Raw genomic sequence first — 12,669 nt, 5'->3', positions numbered from 1 at the left:
AAAACAAATTACACCATTATTTAGCAATTACCTAAAAGAGCAATTAAACGTAACACAAACTGTTTTGTGTCCAGCGTTTTTATAAAACTGAGAAATCTCAGCCTTTCAGCTATCCACCTTTCCAAATCGGGTGCATATGTACATATAGTATACATATATGCACATATGTACAAATTTCAGTTAATTTGTTAAGATATCGCATTAAAATACCCGACATTATATATTTTATATATATATTGGTAGATTATGCTAATAAGTAGCTATGATTAAATTATTATAATTTGAATAAAATATCACTTTAAAATACGTCTGATTCACGGATTTCAGCCGACAGTACTTAAAGTCCGAAAAGTTTATATCCAATGACCCACACTTGACGTTCGTAAATTCAACTACAGAATGGACCTACCAATATAATTTTTGAACAGTTTTTAATGAAGTTTTGCCCCCCTGATCAGGTACACAATCATTAGGAACCCAACGGAATAATGCTTTAAAGTTTCAGCTGAATGCTATCATACTATCATACTAACCATTGAAAACAGGCTACCGATTAAATGGAGTAGATTTATATGTTCAGATATAAGAAGATAACCCTTTAATTACTTCATATATGTATGTACATATGTAGGAGGAACGTAACGGTATGTATGGACTTACTCAACGTTAACGGGTAATTGCTGAAAATGTAGATACATCTGCCACAAGCCGCTATGAACCTGTTTAAAGTGGTGAATATTGGATTGTACGCTTCAACAAATTGGGAACTTGCAAATATCGTGTTATTTATAGCTATAGCAACGTCTCTATAAAGCCATGTTTATCTGCATTGCATTCATCATAGCTCACCACTCATTATAGAATTTACTTAACGAGATTTACGTGAAATGAAACAGAGTATGTCCGTATAGTAGGTAGATATATACCTAATACTTTTAGTCTTAACACTCAACGACACAGTTTTGCAAAAGCTACAAATTATTTAATTGCGCGAGGAAAACATAGCCTGTTGATTAGGAATCAGTTTAAAAACATAAATATAATAAACTAAAATCGTTATTCTATAAGCTTACACTACACATACAGACAAATTTAAAGAGGTCAACAGCTATGAGTTCTGCGTTCGAAATAAATTAGTCGTTTCCGACCTTTTTTAAGTCCGTTTGACACTGCTTGACCCCTCTACTGCATCATAATTTTGGTAAACTCAGTTAAGCACCCCACTGCCATGTGGTGTGCAAAGTGATTGTGTATGCTGTCCCAAAAATGTGAACTGCACTTGCACCTAGCCACGTAGAAAGGCAGTCGCACACGATGTTGCTGCGGGGAATCCCTTAGAATCCTCTGGCAAAATGAATAATTAATGTTGCAACTGCTCAGTGGTTTTGCACGTGCGGTTAGCACAAACACAAACGCAAATACACTGAAATTCGGTGGGTGGGCATCGGGTGGCCCGAGCCTAATTATATTTACGCTTGCATGGGGCCAAAAAAGGGGGTTTTGGGTGATTCGTTGACCTTGCGGGAGCTTAGAAAGTAATTTACAATCGGAAATAAATACCGAATGGGTTTTCATTCAGTCCTGATATCAGAGTATATGATATGTGATAATTGAGTGAAGCGTACTGCTTCAAGTTCATAAAAATGCTAGTGAGATAGTCTGTATGAAATCCACAACGAAAAAACAGAAATAATGAATATCATACGAGTACATACATATATTCTTTTTTGTGTCAAAAAGGCGTTGTATAACTTTCTTTATAAAAAGTTGCTCTACATACAATACAATACATACAATTTCGGATTTCGAAGTTAATTTTTGGTATTTAAATGTTAAACAAAAAACTTTTGATTTTACAGAACAAACTCGAGAAAAGTGAGTGTGATCCAGGAAAATGCGATGTATTGTGACATTAGCATAGCAATTTAATTCCATTTACATAATTTGCCGATAAGATCTTGGTATTTTTGGAACCGGACTTAAGTTAGAACTTGTGACGTTATTTTTGAATTTATTTCTTTAACTGTGTATTTACATTGGGATTTTGGGTTTTACGTGAGTGTAATATATAATCGAATGATAGCTCTGCTAATATTATAAGCGATCCAGTTCATTTTTACCATATATTTCCCTTCAGGAACAGGAAGAACTTTGGTTACGTAATGATTATATGTCTCTGTTGTTAACTTTTCCACAAGTAAGTCATGCTGAAAAGGGAAGTATATCTAAATCGGTAGCGCTATCCAGAGGTTTTTCGCTTTACGTACGTCGTAGGGGCAGGAATGGTTTAAATTGGAGGCGTCTTTGAAAACACCATAAACGAACTTAAAAATGGGATTCGAGTTTTGGTTTTTAAGAAATTTGCAGGCATCTACAGTTACATTGTAGAGAAAGGGCTTATAGCCATTCAGGCGTTGGTAAAAGGCCGTATTCACCTAGGTCGCAATTAGAAATGTTAACAAGTTAAGAAGTATGTATTTCACAGCATACCTTAACATCGGTCACGGGGGTTTTGAATAGATTGACTTTAAGGGAAAGGTATTTGTACGTCCGGTTCACGGATTTAATGCGACAGTACTCCACTCCGCAAAAGCTTCTATCCAATAGCTCACACTCGAAGTTCGTAAATTCAACTAGAGAATGGACCTGCAATGCACAATCTGCAGTTATAATTTCGAACAGTTTTAATGAAGTTTTACCCCTTCGATCAGGTACATAATCACTAGGAACCCAACGGAGAAATGCATGATTCCATGCACTTTACAGCGCGGAGGTATAACGAGAACTGAACGAAACTTTAAATATAAGTTTTAAAGTATCAACCGAAGCGAAAAGTCCCAAAAACAAATTGCACTACTATTTGGCAATTAAAAAAACAATTAACCATTGAAAACTAGTTACCGATTAAATGGTGTAGATTTATATTTTGAGATATAAGATGATGTAATGCCTTTAATTGCTTCATATATGTATGTATGTATGTACATTCATATGAGGTACGTATTGGTATGTATGGGCTTACTGAACGTTAACGGTTTTCAGTGGTGAATATTGGAATGTATGCTTAAACAAATTGGGAACCTGCAAATATCTTGTTATTTATAGCTATAGAAACGTCTATAAACATGCTTTTATATCTGTATTGCATTCTTCTACATAGCTCACCAATCAACATCGAATTTACTTAACGAGATCTACGTGAAATGAAGCAGAAAATGTCCGTATAGGGCGTAGATATATATTTAATACTTTTGTCTCAACACTCAACAACATAGTTCTGCAAAAAAGCTGAATTTACCAATGTATTTAACATTGAGATCATTTTAACTTTGAAATAAGTTTGTGTGGAGCTATCACGGATATTAAAGCGTTTCTGTATTTTAATTTCGAATATTTTTATGGCGTTAATATTTGTACAGCAATTGATTTTCATTTACGTAGTTATCTGATAATATTTAGGTTTCTTTTTGGACGGAAATTTGAACTTGTGCGATTCTGTTTCTGTTTATTTCTTTCGAACTACTCTATTGCCACGCTCGAAAAACTGTGATTTTTCCGAGCTAACCCGTGCAAAGAGAGTGCCATCCAGGAAAATGCGACCTATTGCCTATCCACAGCGTGCAGAATCACCTCACATAACCCATGTTGCGAAGGAAATAATTTTGACAGGTGTACTTATTACGCAGCTCTATGGCAATTACTTTTTGCCCGCCCACTTGGCGACCCACCCTGCCGCAATTAGTCGGCAAATGTATGCTCAAAGTGACATTTATGAAAAAAACAAAACAAAAAAAAAGGGAGCATAATTTATGCGAGCGGGAGAGAGAGAGAACGAGAGCAAACGAAACTGAAGCCGAAAAAAGGGGGGTTCCGTTAAGGGTATGAAAGATGAAAGATTTGAATTGCTAGCAGCTAGCAAATCTGTGAAGCGAACTGAAATATATATTTTTCGTATTAACCCTCGAAAAAACGCGCACAGCTCTTTGCCTCTGCTTCTTTTCATTCTCCTCTCGCCGTGCATTCGTAATGAGCACTTGCGGTACGGTACACGATAATGCGGGGTATAGTATAGCGCTTGTGCCTATTCCCATTTCGAATCCCGAGTCTGGCCGCTGAGTGCAAGATACCGAAAGGCAGCAACAACAGACGTCGCTCCTCACACATTTACCACCTCGCACACACACACAAACACACGCAAACATCACACACACTGTTCGGTGTGTTTGCTGTTTTTGTTGCTCTGCCCTGGCTCTTGCCGCCCGTTCATCGTTCCATTTACGACGCCACACAGCACACAGCACAGCACAGCCGCAGCATAGCACAAGCACAGACAAGCACGAAGTGCCCCGTGTCCAATTCGGTGGTGAGATAGTGGAGTTCGCTAGGCGTTTCTACGTTGTTACTGAAAATGAATTAAATCAATCAATCATATGAATCTTTTATGGAACTACACTAAGTAGTTATTATCAATTATTGGAACGGAACTAAGTTATTCTTATTATCAAGCATTAGTATTTTTCGTATGTTTCTCTGCAGGGCGCCGCAACTGCGTTTTAAAGAATTTATTATAAATCAAAAATTTAATTTAATAATAATGTTTTTTATCATACGAAGCTTATTTATCCAGTACAAATATATATTGTACTTAACTTGCTTGAAAGCAAAATAAAGAAAAGAAGAATAATTTGCTTTTGAACAGACAGATGCCAAGCCTAGGTAGTATAAAAAAAATTGTCAACTTTCCTCTGCCATTTCCAACCGGGCACTTGTTTTCCTCATTTCGCCTTGCGTGACTCGTAGCTGGGTGCAAGCGGTTGGGCGGGGGGTATGGTAAGGGTGTTGGTGTTGCTTGTGGGGCGGGGGGCATGGATTTGGTATTGGCATATTTTCTGCCGACGTCGGCAGAGGCGTCGCGTCGTGCGCAAACATGGCGTTGCTTTTGCTCTTGCTTCTTCTGTTTTTTGCATTTGCCTGGCCAAAAGTGCGCTTCCACACACACACACACACACACACACAATCACTCACACAGAGGCGCACACGAACAATATTTACTTTCGGATTGCAGGCCGGCCAACCCCCTCGCCCAGCCCCCCGCATCCCCTCACGGCATCCACACGGCGAGCGAGCAACTGTCGGGAAATATTTACATTTTGATTGGGAAACTGCTGAGGCTCATTTTACGGCTACACTTGTGTGTGCGTGGGTGTAGTTTAGCATTCAGCTCTTGTCGTTGTTTTTTTCTTGTTCTCCTTTTCCGTTTCGATTCGTTTCGTTCACGTGTGTCTGTGGCCCGCTTGTGTGTGTGTGTGTGCGAGCGCTATCCGCTTTTGTCCAATTATAATTTGTTTCGATTTATCACACGATGTTTTATTGAGACACGCCAGCAACAACAAAGAGAGCAACGAGATACCCGGCGAATGATTAATTAATCGGCGAGAGCCAGAAATGCGATAATCTTATGACAATCGGCCATCTATTTGTTATATCGAATTGAGCTATTCCAAATATTTTCCAAGTGGATAAGCCGCTTTGGGGCAAATGGAGCTTACGTAACCATTCAAAGTTCGGTTGGAATTTCTCATTTTCTATTATTACGGTCTTTTAATGGCCTTTGCAATCACTTTTTATATGTATCTATATTTCACTCTCTAATAAGTGCTTTATGCGACTTTATGTTATTTCCCCCTTTTCAATTTTAGACTTATATGGATCTGTTCACCTCACAGCTAAATCTAAAACCTCCATAGGATATTCGAAAAAACTTGAAGCCTTCACCGAGTTTTGTTATCAAAATTACAAGTCAAAGTCCTTTTAATGGATCCTTGCAACTTCAAACTAAATATTTCAATAAAGATGTTTCTAATTCTACCATTATTCCCTGTTAGTATTATTCTTTGTAACGAATCAACAAAAAAACGAATTAAACTGTGTTTTTTTTATCTTGTTTACAAATTCAATATAATATATATAGCGCAAGTTTTTTTGACCTTTCATAATAACATATATAAACCTTTTTTTTCATTTGACGAATGCCAGATGGCTAACTACTTAAACGGAAAGCTTTAACAGTTGACCAACCAACCATCAGAAATAAACGTTTATTTTATTTTCTCCGCCATCCGACATCTGCCAATCTTAATTTGAAAAACAGTCTCGGTAATTGTGAGGCTTAAACCTTTTTTCGGAGCATCCTAAAATTGAATAGAAGCACCCTGAAATCCTGCAAATTTTTTAAAGAACAAATGACTTACTTAAAGTGCTTATTAGTTCTAATTTAACTAAAAAAATGGGGCTTGTTCCAACCATTATCAGACTGAACGTGTAGATCCGTGTAATGACAAAGCAATTTTTCATAATCATTGTGTAATATAATTTGGTTCGCCTTTGACAACCTGCGGGATTTGTCACACCCCTCAACTTGGTGGACCGGGCTCGAGAACCAGTCGCGACTTTTGAAATTATGTCACTAATTAGTTTATGCCAGCGATGTTTGGAAGAATTTTAAAGAGGGTTTGGCGGGTGGAAATTGAAATATGCCGGCAAGGACGTGGCAGGACGAAAAAGAGAGACAGGCCGCCTTCTCCACCCTTTTTTTGACTGGGCCCTTCGCTTTCCCCGGGGATATTGCAAAATTTGCAATTTAAGGGCTTAAATTGTTGTTTGTTGCTGCAGCTTAATCTCTGACGCTGTTAACTTTAAAATTCCAATTAAAGTGGATTTAAATTGCCCGAAGAACAGGCCTTCTGTCGGGCTTTTTGCCAATACCCGCGTCGCCGGAAATTTGCATAATTATGGCCCAAACTTTCAATATAAAATGCCCAGTGACTCGGTTCTGCCTTGATCAGCATTCAGCTTCAGTCTAAAGTGGCTTTTCGCCAGCTAATGATAAGTTTACAAAGTGGGTGCGGCTCACGGACTTGTTTTCATATAATGGCGCACATAAAACCATTCCTTACGAATAAAAACTGGAGTTAGCTGATAGTTTAAAAACAACTGAACACCATTAAGTCGCAACGGCTGAAGATTGTATGTTTATTTGGACTTTTACAAAACGTTTTCTTGCATATTTAAGCCCGTACTCATAGAACAAAAGGGTATACTACATTCGATTAGAAGGAAGCCTTTCCGAGTCAAGAATGTATGTATGTACATTCTATTCTATGTATATTCTAGAACAGGATCACTAGCCGAATCGATCTGCCCGTTTCTGTTTGTCCGTCCGTATGAACGCTGTGATCTCAGGAAATGTAAAAGCTAGAAAGTTAAGGCTGAGAAATTTTTTTTTATTTTTTTTTTATTTTTCTTGCCAACAAATTTACAAAATATGAGAATCTTGGAAAACTACCAGTTGTCAGTTGTAAATTTGTACTTACTTTTATATTGTTTATATTGTTCTTGTTTCAATATAATCATAATAAATTATTGATTGTTATGTAGCATAAGAAGACGGATGCGAACATTTTATAAAATGTATAAAATATGTAATTCTAAGTATAGAAACCTTTTATAAACGGTAAATTGATATCATTTAACTCTACACCTTAATGAAATTGTAATCAAAAATGTAGCTCCGTTTTACTGCAATACCAAATATTAAAAAACGTTTTTGTTCTTATAATTGGAGTGCACATTAACTCCGCTCAATTGCTCATCATTTATTAATGAACGTTCCGAATTTTTGGAATGTAGATAAACAGCTAAACAACTTCCTATTTGCAATGTGACACATTTGTGTATTATAATGACAAGATAAATAGATTTCAATTAAAAAATTTAATATTAGCTTTAAATAGTGGGAGCTTGACAGCCGCTGTTAATGGGCATTGCAATCTTTCGAATCAAACTTGCACGGTTTGGGCGTAACTTAATCTCAACTTTTAGCATTTCAAGTTTACAGATGGACGGACAGACAGACAGACGGCCGGGCGGACAGACAGATGGACATATAGACGGACAGATAGACGGACAGATAGACGGACAGATAGACGGACAGATAGACGGACAGATAGACGGACAGACAGACGGACATGACTAGATCGATTCTGCTAAAGAGCTCAACCAAAAATATATTTTCTTTAAAGGGTCGGAAACGCTTCTATCTTTAGAAAAAACCTAAAAAAACCTATACCTTTCAATCCACAAGTAACAGTTATAACATAAGTTTATCCTAGTCGCGATAGCTTAATACATGCAAATTATATCTCATAACGCCATATAAGCTTATTATCCACTGAAGTTAGAAAAAAGTGTATTGAGTTATTATTCAAACATAGAAAATTATGCATTCATTCATCATTGACTCAAAGGGTTCATTTTGAAAAGTTTGCGCACGGTCTTGAATGGTTTAAAAAATTGGCATTAGTGTTCGAAACCACCCTCTTTCCCAAAACGCCCTGACATTCAATGTGTAACCCCAAGGCAAATATTCAAAGCATGTAATTGAAATAATCCTCTTATTTTCCATGTCTTTCGGATCTGGTTTAGAACGAAAATCTGCAGTTGTCACAGAGTTTGATTATACAACTCGGGTTTATTTTCTTTGCCTGAATGAAGTTGTTTTCTATCTATCAGAGGTTTTTATAAAATCATACGTAACAAGATTTTCTAGGTGTATTTTTCAAACAATGAACAAAAACGGGACGTTTTTGAAAAAATAAACTGAAATCGCGAAACTATTTTACTTTCAATGTGTTTATGTTTACAAGTATTATTGAAATTTTGCTCCGGGCAACTTGAATACTTTTCAGTAAGCAAAAATTGGCAGAAATAACAAACAGAAACAGTTAATGGATGGTAAACAAAAACCATGAATATGGAAAAATCGAAAATACAAACAAGCGAATGACAAACGATGTTAGTTTTAAACCGGATATCTTTTAAATGCTACCCCCCAAGTTTTTCGAAATCCGACTGAAGTAAGCATCGCTTCGATTTGTTTATTCCGATACACTATACACTCACTTTGATGTTGCAACCCGCATGAACATGTGAATCCATCGCAGGAAGTATTACCTGTAATTCAATAAGCCTTTGGCCGGGAAGCTCAGCACCGTGCTCTTATTTCTCGTCAAGATTTCGATTTAAGTTCCCGAGAAGGTTAACATGCCGCTGTCAAATCCGGCAAATTGATTTTGCATCTTTAAGTGCGTCCAAATCCGCTTTCAACTGTGAAATGGGCTGATTCTACATTGGCCTGCCAGCCAGCCTGCCATCTTCGAACTTTTGAGACCGGGACCCGTTCTCATTGATCTGCTGCCGGATTTCCCTTACGTGTTGCGTCGTATCCCCGAAAAGGCCCCACCTCCCAACCCCCTATTTGCCCCCTCAAGCCGTTTCCTTTTGGGGCAAAGACATCGCATAAAATCGGCGTGAACATAAAAAAGTTGCACGACTTGGAGTGAACTTTGGCTCGGCTTGTTCAAGTTTTTAGGTAACTTTTTCCGTTCAACTTTTGCGACTTATAAATGGTGAGGCATGGAGTGGGAGCTTATGGTCGGGGCAGGGTAAATACAGTAGAGCTTCTTCACGTTTGGAAAAGTAATTAAATTAATTTGTTCCTAGCATATTTTGAAGCATATTTCTTTACTGAAGAGGAGTTCATTTCTTAGTTAGTTATAGAGACAGCTGTTTTCAATAGAAGCGATCGGCAATAATATGTAAATATAACATGTTTTTAAAAACTCTCTGATAAATTCATTCACTTGGTTAGGTTTCTAACTTAGTGTTTTAGCAGGAGTTCTTTTAAACCGCACAGACTAAAACAATTTACAAATACAGTTTTGAAACGGAAACTATCTTGTTTTAAATTATTTTACCACTGACAATGTAAGTACATATTTCGCTGTTTTCGGTTATTATTATACAAGCTTTTAAAAATAGGTTTCAAATATATCGTATCCCAAAATCGAATTAAATAGTTTTGTAATTAAATTTCAAATTTTTTATGAATTATTACAAGCAAGCCTAAATCTACTCAACTACTTTTTATCAAATGATGAAGCATATATGGAAGGTATATAATATAACACACATATTTCAATAGAAATTCAACCATTTTATCAGATGGATAGTCATTACATCACTTTGAACTCTAAAATCGACCTGTGGGAGTGCAAACTGTATGCTACGACTTCTGTAACGAAAAATGTAAAGGTAAGAGGACAGCTGAAATGAATGGAACTCGGTGGCAGTTAATCAAATAATTAAATATGAACCTAAATATTTTTGATTAATTGAGAGCCGGGACGGCCGACAACAACAAAACAAGCGGCGGCTACCTTTTGTTTTCACGCTGCGCTCAGCATGGGAACGTCGCTGCCGCTGGCGGCGTCGCAGTCGGCGTCGCTGCCGGCGTTACCCAACCTTTTGGCCTCCCAGTTTTCTCGAATGTTTGTGTCTTATGTATCGGCCGTTCCGCTTTGTGCTCGTTTCCGCTTTGCTGCCCGCATTCGTTGCTGCTCTCCCTCTCCCTCTCCGCTCTTGCGCTCTCTCCCTCATCCACTCTTCGCAGGCGCCAGCGGCCCTCGTACATACTTACATTTATTTCGGAGTTTTGCTTTGCTTGCTTTTCGCCTTTTGCCTTATGCTTGGCTTGGCTCCCTCTCTCTTCGCCTCTCTCTCGTTCGCATATGGCTTCGCTCTGCCGGCGTTATTTTGCCCTTCTCCATTCCACTCATCTTCGTGCCCTCGCTGGCAACCAGTTTGCTATTATACGTATGTAAATATGTTGTATATATGTATGTAAGTGGTGTGTGCATGTACTGGATGTGGCTTGTTCCGTTTGGCCGTTCGTATTTCTATCTGGCATCTCTGGCAAGCTCGCTTAATAATTTTCAACATTATTTCGCATTATGCTGTCCCAATTCCTTCTTCCCTTCTGCTTATTACACCCATGCCATACCATGACATCCCATCCCATCTCATCCTATCCCATCCCCCGTTTTCCGACCGGGAAAACTCGGTGTGCGTGGAAAGTGGTGGCAAAGCGGAGGCGAGAAAACTCATTATTATGCTCGCTGCGACGAAAGCAGCAGAAATTCTGACTCGACTGTTGGCCTGTGTGCGCGTAGATAAAAGCAGAGCGAGGCAATAACAGATTCCAGGGTTGTCGAGGGGCTCGAATTATTGTTAGCTATAAAATAGCAAATATTTCAGATAAACAAAACCTTGCTGACATATAATTGTAAAATCAATGTAAGTTAATTTTTAATATTTTCAATAAAATATATAAATGTTTTCCCTCAGTTGATAACCCAGTTTTCAACATAAGCCTTAAGTGAGCTGACAACCCTGTTCCGCACTATTTGCTGTTTGCTAGCACACACAGTTGCACCTTTTCACACACATACTCTCCGACACACACACTCGCGCACTCTACCGTTGGCACATAAACATCTGCTGTTGCGTTGCTATTGCTTTTGTGGCGATTGCGATGCGATGATGAACATGGTGATTATGACGATGCTGTTGCTGTTGCTCCTGCTGTTGATGCTCGTGACGTCAGAGCCGTGCGTATTGGGAAAACTCAACTGGCACATACAGGCGCATGTATATTTGGATGCATGTATGTACATTCTACATACATACATGAGTACGAGTTGTTGCTTTTGCTTTCGGCATGCGCCCTGAATGCACGACAACAACAACGAATACGAATCTCAAATGCTTGTGGGGATTGGGATTTCTGCTATGTGCGCTTCGTTTAAGAAAGAGGAGGGAAGGAGGACCTAAAGCGGAGAGAGGGAGAGAGCGCGAGTGAGAGAGAGGGAAACGAACGAGTGGCGACGTCGGCGGCACACAAATTAAACTTAAATGCCCCCCATTCACTTGGGATGCTGCTACCGGAGTTACTGTTGTTGCCCCATTCCGATTGTTGTTGGAGTCTCTCTTGCATTCGCTACGTTTAAGTTGTTGTTGTTGCCGCTGCGGACACGACTTTGGCTTGGCTCCATCGTCTTTTCACTGAGCGGCTCAAGACTACAGTGATGCCTCGATAGGTCCAAGCTAATGGATCTTAGGAGCTAAGTCCCTTCTAAGGCGAAAGAGTGCCATAAACAGGTTTTTATTTGCTATCTTGGTTTTTAAGCTGGAATCCGTATTTTCACAATTTAACTGTTTATATTACGTAATTATGTATGGTGATAATTGTGTTCAGAGATGTAATTACCCTTCTGGAGAAGAATTTAACATTTGAAGGATATCAAACTGCGTATATCTACATGTTTTATTGGGTCCATCCTTACGGATTATATTAAATTATATCTCTACATAATTTCATAATTATCGAAATTTCAGACATTTTATTAATGTTAATATATGGATAAATCGTATCGGAGATGTGCAGAAATATTTATAAAACTTAATCTTCTTTGGAACATACGTTACTATCATTACCTGTTTTAAACGCAGATATTTTATTATTACAATAAATTATCGTTGATGGTCAGCTAAGAGTTTGATTCCTTTGAAAAGGGTATTTGCTTATCACCCAGTGGCTTAATAACAGAGGTTTGTAAATGTGATTTGCATAACCTTTCTCTTGCAGATTACGAGCAGTTCGCCACTTGCGAGCTGGACTGTAGTTTCTCTTTCCCTAGCTGCCACGACTATGACTTCGAGACTCCAAGTCGGAATCCGAGTGCAAGTCCGTCGCTTTATCGCATTTATTGC

General features: G+C 38.3%; 1 protein-coding gene across 1 annotated transcript; it reads right to left on the bottom strand.

Annotated features, from left to right (window-relative positions):
* Positions 1-2,051: 2,051 nt before the first annotated feature.
* On the bottom strand, positions 2,052-2,747 carry LOC6546610. The gene is made up of 4 exons (XM_001975790.1): positions 2,700-2,747; positions 2,491-2,646; positions 2,268-2,435; positions 2,052-2,207 (listed from the first exon to the last, which is right to left on the bottom strand). The coding sequence occupies exons 1-4, from the start codon at positions 2,745-2,747 to the stop codon at positions 2,052-2,054; spliced, it is 528 nt and encodes a 175-aa protein (XP_001975826.1).
* Positions 2,748-12,669: the final 9,922 nt, after the last annotated feature.

This window comes from Drosophila erecta, unplaced genomic scaffold, assembly GCF_003286155.1.
Source record: "Drosophila erecta strain 14021-0224.00,06,07 unplaced genomic scaffold, DereRS2 tig00000092-arrow-pilon, whole genome shotgun sequence".
Lineage (NCBI taxonomy): Eukaryota > Metazoa > Arthropoda > Insecta > Diptera > Drosophilidae > Drosophila > Drosophila erecta.
This window is presented reverse-complemented; position numbering and strand designations above follow the sequence as displayed.